This window comes from Numenius arquata, chromosome 4 (genome assembly GCF_964106895.1).
Source record: "Numenius arquata chromosome 4, bNumArq3.hap1.1, whole genome shotgun sequence".
In the NCBI taxonomy this organism is placed as follows: domain Eukaryota; kingdom Metazoa; phylum Chordata; class Aves; order Charadriiformes; family Scolopacidae; genus Numenius; species Numenius arquata.
Genome location: NC_133579.1, coordinates 29159062 through 29172366, shown reverse-complemented (window position 1 = coordinate 29172366; position 13305 = coordinate 29159062). Strand labels below are relative to the sequence as shown.

The following is a 13305-nucleotide window of genomic DNA, read 5'->3' as shown; positions in this document are numbered from 1 at the left end:
TGGACAGATTAAGAACATTTTGTATTAAAAATATTATTGCTAGGAAAATGTAAAGCAGCACATAAAAAACCCCACTCCTTATTAGGATAGTTCTTTTATGATCAAGGAAGTATCTTTATTAAATTTTAAACATTTCAGAAAATCTTTAGGGCAAAATGAAAAGACAGTGGAATGACATAAGATTAATGTTTAATACACCTGTTCTTTTGGGATTAATGGTATTAACACCCTGTCATATCACAGAGATATCAACAGTATAACACCCTTATTCAATTGCTTTTAGCTCTTAAAATGTAAAAAACAAAAAAATATCTGAAACTGCAAAACCACTGGCACCGTAGTCTTCATGATACTGCAATCGGTGGTCTTGCTCAGATACTAAGAGACACCTTTTGTTCAGTCACCTGAAAGAAAGCCCTCGTATGGTTCAGGCAACAGAACCTGCATGAAACTAGTTGCTGAGGCTTTATGATTCTATTTCAAATTTTACAAACTGTATTCTCACATCTCTGTTTCAAGTAAATATTATTACATTGACTAACTCAAGAGGAATTCTATGAAGTTGACATACTTGCAATGTTTTGAAACAATGCCATTGAAAGCTGCTATACCAGTGAACAGTTTTTATTTAACACAAAAATAATAAAATGACCGTGAGAGTGACATAGCTGCCATTTTCACGAGTAAGAATTTAGACATTTCATACATATAGTCACTTTTCATGGATTTCAAATTGGAAAATTAATTTTGACCTTTCAGTTTCAGGTCAGAAAAAACTCAGTAGAGTTTTGAAAGATTTTTAGGTATCTTTTGAACTACAATTATTGATAGCATGCCTTTAAAAGATACAATAAGGGGAAAATGTGCAAGAAAATAATTTTTAAATTTGTATTTTTTATCAGAGCTCACAAAATGATTTCACCCTCCAATTAGTCATTGTTTCCATAAAACTGTCATATGGGAAATGGCACTGCCAAGTTTGCAGAATAAGATAACTAGTGTAAACTGAAGTCAGAGTTCCACTCAACTGATTTTACTGAAGGAATCTGTTAAAGAAATTTGAATGCAACTGCAGGTTCTTACAGCACAGCTAAATGAACAAAATGCTAGATTTCATACCAATAGTAACAATCTCTGTGCTCTCCCCTACTTCCAAGTTCATTAAAAGGCCCCCCAGGCCAGAATTTGCTTTGCTTCTAAACAAGACAACTGAGGAGACAACTTTGAATTTCAAACATGCTTATTAAAATGCAGAGTTGTGCATCAAGGGGATGAGGGAAGGAAGCTGATAGGTATCAAAATTACTTGTCTGAGATACTGTAACTAATTATTTAGCAGAGCATGATCATCAAATATTGGATTATACCTACTCAGCCACTTGGTTTAAAAGAATATGGCTAATGATACTTTCCACACATTATTATTCATGTGATTTGTACAAAAAATACATGTTTTGCCTCTTTGTTTCTTTTCATTTATTTACTTAAAATAATAAAGATGTCAATTATGTTCATATATACTGGTTGGTAGCACTACAATTAATTTCTAGACTAAAGCAATTGAATCAAGACTAGTGCACAGAACAGAACTAATCTATGTCTTCTGGAGGTCTTGTGTATAACTGGATCTCTTTCAACAACAAGATGAAATGTAATACTTGCCATCTATGTCTGAAAGCTGCTGGACAGTACATGAATTCACCGCAGAAAGAGCATGAGAAATTTCAAGTTATTTTTCTCACATCACAGGCTTTTGACAAGATTTATTTCCCTTTGCATTTGTGAAGAAACACATAGTTCTGTTATCAATCATATGCATATGAGTTTTATACCTGTATGGTATAAATGAGCATATAGCATATGCTATGGTATGGTATAAATGAGCATCATGAGCATATAGCAGATAGGATGCTTTGAGTGGTGTCTGATCATTATTGCTGCCCTACAACATTAGTAGCTCTCCCTTTGAGAGAGCTACTCAGTAGCTGAGTAACTGTAGTCTCTAGTTCGAGACTACAAATTAAATCCTGTGTCTCATAGCAAGCAAACAACTTCATAAACATTTGAACTTCTTTTGAATTGCATTTGAACATGTCTGATTTTTGAACAAAATTTCTTAAAGATTTCTGCATACTTCATGTTATTATGTTCAGATATGTCTGGACTCTGATGAAATTAATACAATATAATCAATATAGTGCTATTCATTCTATAATTTAATTACGTAATTTTGTTTATAATGATAGTTGGCTTGATATTTTATGACCATTGAGTCAGTTTGTTTTATTACTTTGTTAAAAGCTATTGGGTTTTATAAAAGCATTGAGACAGTAATAATCACTGAGTGCTGTAATTTAGGGAGGAATAAATGAGCACATTTTGAGTTGCCCTCATGTTCATTAATAGGAATTAAATGACAGGATAATCACAGATATTCTTTTGTTATTGCATGTTCCATCCACTAGCATCCTTCCTGTACACACATCTAATCTAAAGTTCTGCACCAAATAGCCTTTATATGGAGACTTACAAGCTCAGGCTTAGTGCTGACCAGCATCTGTCATTGCCCTTTTCAGCTGTATTTCACAACTTAGATGACCTTGACTTCATTATTCAAGACAGGTATAAGTTTAAAGCAAATATGTGTTTGGCAGTCCAAAGTGGTGTTGATATGTTCATTGCTGTCTTTTATAAGCTGTGGAACAACAGCTGCTGCTTTATTCCTCTGCACAGAGACCATTGTTTCCAGAACCAGAAAGGTCATAGTCATAATTTCTCATGACAGGAAAATGCAAACACAATGGACACATGAAGTCACTCTATCCATGCTATTTGGTATGGAATTTAATCATCTTTATTTGAGAAAAAATAGGAATGAGCCTTAAAAACACATAAAAAGGTTTAGTTATTAATGATGTGCTTCTAGCTAATAGTAAAAAGTCTAGCAACAACAAACACAATCAAAGATAACATGGGAATTGCATTTGATAACTTAAGAAATTATCTAGGAGCAATTACAAAATTACTTACCATTTTGTTCTCTCTGGACTCCAGCAGCAAGCAAATCTGGTTCCCCAAGACTTATATCATTGAGCCTGGTTCCTAGACACTCCATGCAAAGATGTTTGCACCATTCCTCTGCCTCTAGTTCTGGAAAAACAGGAAAAAAAAAGTTAGTGTTAATATTTTACTCAAAACCAAGTGAAGTTAAATCAATACCTTCTTACTGACCAGATTTATGACAATACGCTTGTGTTGAAACATGAGTTATTAGCATAAACTTCCACACCTATTCCTTTGCCTTGATTTATGAATTTCTAAAGGGGTTTAGACTATCAGGACTGCATCTCCCATTCTGAAATTTGAGGGTAGGAGGTAGAGTTAACAAAAAAGAGAAAGGACTAGTGAGTTTTCAAGGCATTATCTTCCTAGTAGACCTTCTTGAAAGAAAAAATGCGATATAGAAGAACATTAGATATAATATCTGAAATATTCTCTACTGCTCTTTAGGTGAATCTAAACTATTAAAAAACTTTCTGTTTCTAAAGCTTCTGGAGTATTTTTCTAGAAGGAAAGATAAAAAACAGTAATAAAAGCATTGTCAAATCTGAAACTTCCTTCTCTGCTGTACAGAACAGCTATGCCTGTCAAGTTAGCTTGAATAATTAATTTCTTCAGTTCTGTTCACCTTCTTTTCGTCTCACAGAAGTTTGGGCATTAGTTGGAACATTTGTATGAAAATTCAAAACCTCCTAGTTCTTTCCCAGTCCTCCGTTGCATCCCAATCACGTACATCTGAAAGCTCCTTATCTGTTAGTCTACAAGATATAAATTCCCCGAGGCATAAAGCCCCAAGACACCACAACAGCCCCTCCTCCACACCCAGCCTCATCCTATCCACCTCCCAAACTTAACATCACAAAATCTCTGGCATTGGTCAAACAAGTAGTATCTCAAGTTGGCTTTCACACAGTGTGAAACCACAACTAACAAAAATCATATAACTAGGCCAACTGCCTTTTTTTACAGAGTAGGCTTCACCTTAGGGAAACTTTCTGGAGAGCAGGCTTGGCACCAGGCACACGCTGAGCATCCATTGTCACAGTCAGTCTATATCTGATCATCTTTAGGAGTGAGTGACTCCAGTCATTTAGAAATGTCTATATTAAACTGCCACAGTTTTTTCATTTCTATTTTTGGGGACATCTGGAAAATACTTTCGTGACAATCTCTCCCATGCATTGCTGAAATTCAGAGAGATAGAAAAAATACTGCATGCAAGCCCTGAAGCACCTAGTGATGATGACTCATTATAATTAGTGAAAATTTATATCCAAGGAAAATCTTTCCATGCCTAATTGGTACAGTCCTCAAATCCTTGCCTGGTTAGGCATAGATCTTAAGTGACAGAAACATTTGCTGGACAAGAAAGGGAGACAGGCATGCAATTTCAGGTCTCCAAGAATGTTTGGATACCATCCTTTGTTCAGGGTCCTGAATAATCCAGGAATAGATTTCTCCTGAGTTACTCTGGCTACCAGCTGACTGAGTTCCCAGGCAGAGCCTGTTTTGGGATTTTTGAGAGCCAAATGTTGTTGTCACAGGGACACAAACAATTTCAGGGGCTTGTCCAGAATGATGTAAGCAAAGGGGTTTCCCTTATCCTTCCTGGTTTTTTTGCAGTCTTTGTCTTGGAGCACAGATCCCCAAAATTGGTTTTCTAATAACAACCTCAACTTCTGCTTGTAAGAGACAGAACTTTCTGTCACTAACATCCAGATGGCATTTAACTTTGTATGTGAGAAAAAAATACTGATTTAACTTTGTATGTGAGAAAAAAATACTGAAGTAACAACATACTGTTCCTTAACAGTTCTACAGATACAGCCTCCTTGATGGAAGTAAGGAGAGAACAGGTATATCTCTGGACAGCAATAAAAACTTAGGGCTTTTAAAAGGAATAAGATGAATTTGTCTAAAAGCCTACCTCCAAAATTCATTTTCTGGTCATGCATGAAGAAATTTCCCTCCTGTTTTCCCTTCCTCTCCTTCAGTCTTTGCTATTTCCTTGGTTATTTGTTGAACCAGAGCTGTGCCTATAAATCATACCTTCCCATGGAGAGGGCTTCATGTCAGGGAGATGACAAAAGTGGACTACAAGACATGCTGCCATACTCTGGCAGCACGCAGAGGGAGTGTGCGGGGCAGTGCACCATCATATGGGTAAGCCGAGCTCCCCCAGGGAGGGTTCACACTGAGTCTCCCAAAATATGCTTTCAGCTACAGATAAACTCAGGGAAATCATTGCAGAAAGGCTGGCAGCACAAAGGTGACAATGCAAATCTAGTCTAGTGCTCCCATGTTTCCTTCCCATCCCCCTCACCGTTTCTTTTCTGCCTAAATCATATTGCAGAACAATATATATGCTGACAGAACGCATAGCTCTATATAAAGCCTGTAGCTTTTCCTGGCACATGGTCAGGATATAACATTTTATGTATTTTACAAAATCTGCATTTTATTACTTTCTTTCACTGTGCCTGCACCCGGCCTGAAAGGGTACATTCTGGAAATGTAGAATGATATGATGGCAAACAAACACTAAACTAACCTTTCTAATTTTACAAACGTCTAAGGAGAAAGGAAAACATATTGGCATTTCCATAAATCCAGCTTAATTTAACATCAATATATATTCAAAACAGGATTCATGTAACAGCAACAAGTTCTATTTATATGTATTCTCTCACCAGATTTCCAGCAGATTTTTTGGGAAACAAACAAACAAGACGCATTGTTCTAGAAAGCTGTTTCTTGTAAGAGTCCTTATTTTCATCTCCTCAATCCATTTGCCTCTCTCTATGACAGGAACATCTAGATCTTGAAAGTCTGGATTCAGAAACTGCCTTTCAGAATGTTTGACTCTGGCAGTTTAAGCTGCTGCTTCTTCACTGCCAGACATTGGTGATTAGACCTAGATTAGACCCTTCTCCAACTGCCACACAGAAGGAACTTATATTACTGTAAGCATTATAAGACCATGGCTGTATTTTGCAAAGTGTGGGGTATAACATGCATTGTATTACTGTAATACTCAAACTGTGTATCTTACAAAAATGATTGACTTAATACTACAGAAAATATAGTTTCCATGCAGAACTGAAATATCTTCCCACAGAACTGTGAGGATTTGTGTCTGCTGTCAGAAACAACAACATTATCTACAAATGTGTTTGTAAGGTCAAGGGTATGATGGCACTCTGCGAGGTAGTTTTACCTAATGCATCCTAATAGCTATTTCTTACTTGCAAGGGATTGCCTGCAACCTTTTCCTTGACAGACATGTGAAATCTTCTTTAGAAGCAGGTGAGTTACCTTTCAAAGCTAAAGCTGTATTTCTCCTTTCATTATGTGCATCTATAAAGCAGTTCACCATTTTTTTGTAAAAGGTCTATAGAATGTTTTGTGTTTCTGGATAACAAATTAAATATTATTTATGATATTTAAAATTTATTTATTATAATTTTTAGTACATAAATGCTTCAGTCACAGTAGCAATCTTTAAGAATGACAGCTACCACATCACAAAACGCAGCTACAACTGTTATTTCTTCACTTTGATTATATAGATACATTGGAACAGATGAAATATTACAGTGGAACCAAGCCATAAAAAGCTATCAGCAAAATTCTTCTCTTTAATGCACATAGATTAGATTTATTGGTGGTAAATGCTGAGTTTTTAGTTGTAACTGGTACTTGTCATTGAAAAATTTAGTTTCCTTTTAAGATAACTGAATTCTTAGACTGAATGATAAATTGTAAAGCATGCTTTCACAGCTATAAATAAAATCCAAATACTTGCATTTTCATCTTTACTGTTACTCGATCAGAAAATGCTGCTATATAAATGTCATGAAGTGAGATCAAATTCAAAGAGATGGGAGACCTTAATTAGGCACTGTTTATTGCATAAGAAATATTTTGGGGAACAAATCTGTAAAATTGTTATCTGAAAACACACATCTTGTTATTAGCAATATTTCCCTGCAGTTTACCTGAGCTTCTAGGTCATGCCTGAGATTATATGTCATTTCTACTTCAGTTCCCAGGTGATTAAACTGGTGCTGTGCCTACGCCAACCACTGAAGTTGTGTATTGCAAATGATAAATGGGTTTGGTGATATAATAAAGATGATGAAATAATATTGGCAAATGGTGTCAGAATTATAAATTTGTAAGAGTGAAAGAGCTCTTCTGCTACTTATGGTTTAAAACACTTTATGTTACACAAAATATTCTACAGGGAAGTGGTGGAGGGCAGAGATAGAGATACAAGGATATATTTCACTTCACTGTCCTCAGAGATTCTCTAGGCCTCTAAAGCTAGAGATGGGATTGTTTTCAGACTCCTAACTTGGGAAGCATTTTGTGCAGGGACTAAATCAAATCCCTTCTGAATCCTGATAACTTCACATTTTTTCACATTTACCTCCTGTGCTTACACTGCACAATCTTACAGGAGCCTTTCATCACCCACCACAAGTTGCCAGCACAGTCGAATGCCACTAGCCTGAGATAAAGCCCCAAAGAGGTGACCACTCCTACTCAGTTCTGCTTTTGTCTCCCTGAGTAACAGTCCCCTCCATTGCAGTAGATCCCTTCAATCACCACCAGCAACAAATTATTGCATTTGTAAAAAAAATGTGTCAATTTATACGCACCTCTTAAAGTTTAAAAACAGAGATGAGGAAGTTTGTCTCTTCCTCTTCTCATGCAGCCCACACAAAGTGATGTGACCAAGGATTTAAGTTGGAAATAACATGTATGCACTATTAGAGGAGGATAACAAACACTGCCATTGTGCAAATCCAAAAACCTCCCTTACTTTTTGAGTGTTCCTTAATGTCAAAATATATAAACCTAGAATGTTAGTTTCTCCGCTTCTGAAACATTTTATGCATTTCCTGCACAAATTGTTTGACTCTTCTTCCCTCTAAACTACACCTATAAGAGGTCCAAACCCAACTGAATATTCTTACTCTGAATGAAATTGGAGAATCTATCCTGTCTGCTTCACTAGGACTGATATCAATATCATCTGATATTTTCTACCAAGAAACAAAGATGGTGCAGACAAGCCACTTTCCAGTTTGGGTCTTCTAAAAATCACCCAGCCTTAATTAGAAGTTAATAGGAAAAAAAAAAATCATAGGATCCCCAAAGGACTGATGTGCTATTGTACTGCACTACATACAATACATGCAGCAAATTAATTTCATTTTTTTTTCACTAGCAAATAATACTATTGCCTGCAGGCACGTAATTCCTTATTAAAATCAATAATACCTTAAAAAACCTGTATCCATTATCAGGATATATATCATCCTTTGATGATTCAAACATGATTTTATTTTATAAATATTTAAAATATGTTATCTAAAAGTGTCTCTGCTACTTATGGCACTTTCGCTAGAGCATATCACACACACTCAAACACATACAAATGCAAAGCAGCATGGCTATTTCTTGTCATTGCTTGGAGGATAGTCCTTATTTTGTTTAATAACATTTATTACTGATTAACGCTGGCTATGCATGAATTAAGCAATTTTTTTGTTAAATGATAGGAAGCAATGAAGGGGACATTCAGCGTAAAAGAACAGAAAATTAGTCTGTATGTAGACTAAAACTTGATTTCAATTAAATAGCAACAAAGATAGTGGGATGTAACTCTGAAAGAAATATTAAAATGATTTTTTTATTGACCAATTATATTTGAAGACATTTTATGAGATATGGGATTCATATATAGAATTTTTGCTTGGACTTCAACTAGTAGTACCTCTAAGGAAACTTTTTTTAATTTTTTTTGAACTGTGATTTTTGAATCTTTTACCTGGAGTAGAGTGTCCTGTTATTGCATAAGTGTAAATCTCTGAACCAAAAAGGCAAAGGAAAAGTGATGAATGTATACTGTTAAATTTTATTAATTTCCTGAAAATGCTCTATATTCAGGCTGTGGAAAAATATTTTAAAGGAAATCTGACAGCACTGTTTAGAAAAAAAAGAGTCAGTGACATGTCATTGTCACTTTTTTCTTTTAATATCATAAGACACTTAAATTTTAACTGTTTCCAGCTATTAAAATGTATGCATATTTTTGAATATACCATCAGTTTCATGACATACCCACCTTTCTCTGTACAATTTGAGAATTATAAATTTTTTTTCTTAAGAAAATATTGAATAATGCAGCAATCTAAACAAATCTAAGCAGTCTAAACAAATAATTACAGAATAAGGACACATTCTGTAACTTTGTTGGTATATTTTGCTAATGCACTTTTTTTTTTTAACTGAGTGAAGATATAATCTAAGTATTATACAAAAAGAAACGTTTATTTTCCCATAATTTGCTATTTTAAACTTGTGTTGGCATAAGGATAGCATAGTTAATTGCAATAATTGCCAAAAGACTTTTATTAGCTATAATAAAATTAAAATGGATCTGCCAAAAATCATCCACACTTACCTAGGGATACTGCAAGATACATCACAAACAGGGTTTTTTTTAATTTGGGCATGTACCTGTTTGCAAATAGCCAGCTGTGTATCCCTGTACTTATAGGGGTTTATGAAAACTGACATTTTCCTGACAATATCCTCTTCGTTTCTGCAAGTCGGATCAAAAGTGTCAGCTTGAATAACCAGCACTCAGCTGCTAGACTGTATACTATCCTGTCTATAATATAAACATGTACAATGTTAAGTGAATGCTTTTGAAAGCAATAACAGTATTTAAAAAGATTTATCATATTGATGTTACTATCCGTTAAACTATTTACCTAAAATAAACTTTAGTTGCATATAATATCTACTCTTACCTACATTGCTCCTCCTTTCCAGTGCAAAATTGCAGTGAAAGAGCACCTTTCACTCAAACCCTGAAATAAATGCCCCACAACACAGACTAGCAGTCTCTAACCAAAGTTAAAGCAGTAAGAAATGAAGTTTCCCATCTGAAATGCTGCTTGAGAATATAATTTTCATACAGAAATAGAACCTACTTGACTTGTTTAAAAAATTGAGAGTTTATGTGAAAATGAAGGAAAATAGTTAATCTACAAGAAAGTGATTTTATTTGCTCAATACTAGTGTTAATGTAACTTCAGGACTCCTTTTTTTTTTTTTTTTATTATTGGCTAATTTCTGCTATTAAAAAAAATGAATATCACTTTACTCAGTGATTAGTCCTACAGAAATGAATGATGCCATTCTGGGAAGAAAATGCTATTTAGTGGATAAATAAGTCCATGAAGGTAGATTTATGGTTATCCTTACAGATCATGTATACTGCTTCATGCTGAGGACTAGTGACTTTCATTATACCATAAATGTTTATCAAGCATTAGTATGTCCAACAGATCAACAGTGAGTTGACAGAGCATCATTACTCAAAAATATCCCTAGCCAACTTTCACTCTCAATTCAAACTTTCTTTCAAGTGTAAAGTAATAGTTATGAAAACCTGCCTGAACATAGAAGAAACATTTACATTATTGTCTGAAACTAACAGGCCAGTTACAAGAATCTGGCATGGGAATTGCTTCCCCAGGATTGTCAATCCATACTTGTTTCAACAATTACTAACATTAAATGACAATGGCATGAAAGTAAAGTAACCTCAGGCAGCTTGTCTGTAGTGGGAATGATATAAACACTATCAGTCAAGTGTCCCAAAAGGTATGTCACCAGTAACAACACACAGAGGATGCTATCACATCAACTTATGCAGCTACCCCATGACTGGCAGTCAGCAATAGCACTTGTCTGGCTTAAAACTTCTTAATATTTCAGATTTAGTCTACTCCAATAATACTTTTATTCATCTTGAAAGGTTATAGGGCCTTTTCTTACATGCATGGAAAATTGTATAACTTCTGCGTAGATCTAAAATATGCCTCTCTCCTATTGTCAAATGTTTAATTTATGGTCTAATAAGAGAATCCATACCCAAATAAACTAGTACAAATCCTAAGGTTAATTTCCCTTTTTTTGTTATATGTTAAAGATTCAGTCTTATCCTTGAAATATTGACAAATCTTGCCACTTGAAGATCAGAAATACTATTAGATAAGGTAAATAATTCTAAAACCATTATTTTCCTATACAAACTCAAAGTGATAAAGACTAGTTTCAATACATGGCAGAAAAAACATGCACTGTTGCCACTGTATGTTTCATTGCTCTTATGCCTTTGACCACAGGACTTTCACTCCAGCCATCTGAATATCTTCTGCGTTCAATCAGTAGGAGCAGACAATGACTAGCAGACTAGGAAGTCTTTGGAATCTCCCTGTCTTCCTTTCTTTAGCTAAACATGTCTGACTAAAGCAAGACTTCCAGCTTTGAATACTTAAGATTTATTAAACATTGTTCCATTTTTTGGCTGAGCACTGAGGGCACTGTTTGTCAGTGTTGCCCCCTTCTGATGTTGCTCTAAGGCTCTAGGAAACCTTTCCTGCAAAGTGCTATATGCCACTTTCAAAATAAAAAACCTCCTGAATATTTTTTTTTCTTTCTGTGCTTCCATTGCCCAAGAAATACAGCATTTTCCCCCAGACCCTAAAATTAGTATTGTAAAGACGTGAGTCCTTGTTACTATTATAGTCAACAAGCAGGATTTTTTGTTATTGGAAGTGCAAAGAAATTGGTTCAAAGCAATTGCAGACAACTTCTGACTGAATTAATCTGCAAGATCGTAACACTGTGGTATGTGTTCTATTTGATTTCCAGCTGTGTAAAATTTTACTCTCAAACAGAACTAAGCATTAGCTAGAGATGACTCTGTGTGTCTTTTGCTTTATCCTCTGTGGATTTTAAAGTGGTAGTGCTGCAAAAAGAAAAAAAAAAAAAAAACCCAACCAAAAACCAACCTTAAAAGTTGCATAGTCTGGAGTTAGTATCTAAGGAAATTTAATGAGAAATGTTTTTCTCAAATTTCATATCTACAGAATTTAAACCCAAAGGGATTCTTTTTTATTATGAATTCTTACTCTTATTTTACACTTTCTTGTATCTTTTATTCTCAGCAATAAATGGGTCCCTACATTTGATGCACCTAAATTTTATTTGAATTAAAAAATGTTTTATGAGAATAGACATTCTTTGAATTTCTATGAAAACAGATGGTTTCCAGTCAGGCAAAATCTCCTGTAAGTATTAGTCTCCTAAAATACAATATCTAAGTTATGCCATTTTAGATTCCTGGGTTTTGATATGCACCGCTGATATCTCTACCAACATGGTCTTAAGTAAGAGACACATACTGCTTGAGAAGAGGCAGTCTGCTTAACGTTGAAACTCAGAATCCCAATTTTTTAAAATTTTTTTTATTATTTTTTTTTTTACTCAGTGGAACACTTCTAAGATTCAGCTCAGCAAAACTCTGTCCTTTGCTGAACCAGGAAAACAGCAAATAGATCTAACTTCAATTATGTGTCATTTTCCTCCAAGAAAATCAGAATAAGTCTTGATGAGTGCAATCTTACAGAACACACCACAATTAAATCATTTGAAACTTCAAAAACTTTGCTGAATGATGGCTTAAGGCCATGTTAACTGGAGACTCACTGATGAAAGATTGTTTTACTTCAAATTTTTCATCCTTATTTAAGGGTAAACAACTCATCATAAAAGTATACCGAATGTTTAAATTTAATATTTTGAACCTTATAAAGTGAGAACTGCACAGAAAGGTTAGGATTGTGGTTTGTAAATCAGGGGTGCTGATTACAGTGAAAAACAGCATCTGAAGTTGTAATTTATGCACACTGGTGACCGACTGGTACTTAGAACTACCGTGTGAACTGATTTATAAACACACACAGTACTAGAGAGCAGGCGATAGACATCCTTTCCTTTATGGAAGAGTTGGATTCATACACTAGCAAAGACTGGTCTCCTTCTGTGTTCCTTACTTGGACTCCAGGCAAAACTCCTCTTTGGGATCTCTCATGACCTAAGCTAAATTCAAATCCAGGTTCTCCCTGGCTGATAGCTTTTCATGGAGAGAACAAGCTGGAAAACCAATTATAAACAGAAATGAGTTATTAACAGTAGTGATGAGAAAATTGATCATTGTCATTTGAAAGCAGTTACCTAGCACCATCAGTGCACACTCAACAAATGGACAAAAAAACGTACAATATATACGCTGCTATACGTTCTTTCTTATTTTCTGCATTAATTCTTTTACATGAGGAAATTGCTGACTGCAGTGTTACTCTTCCTTCTGCCTGGA

At 34.9% G+C, this 13305-nt stretch overlaps 1 protein-coding gene across 1 annotated transcript in view; it reads right to left on the bottom strand.

Annotated features, from left to right (window-relative positions):
* DOK6 (docking protein 6) overlaps positions 1 to 13305 on the bottom strand; it is a 255253-nt gene that overhangs the window by 97963 nt on the left and 143985 nt on the right. The window contains exon 4 of the mRNA XM_074146578.1: positions 3030 to 3149. Within this exon, the coding sequence (XP_074002679.1) occupies positions 3030 to 3149 (120 nt within the window). The remainder of the gene's footprint in view (positions 1 to 3029; positions 3150 to 13305) is intronic.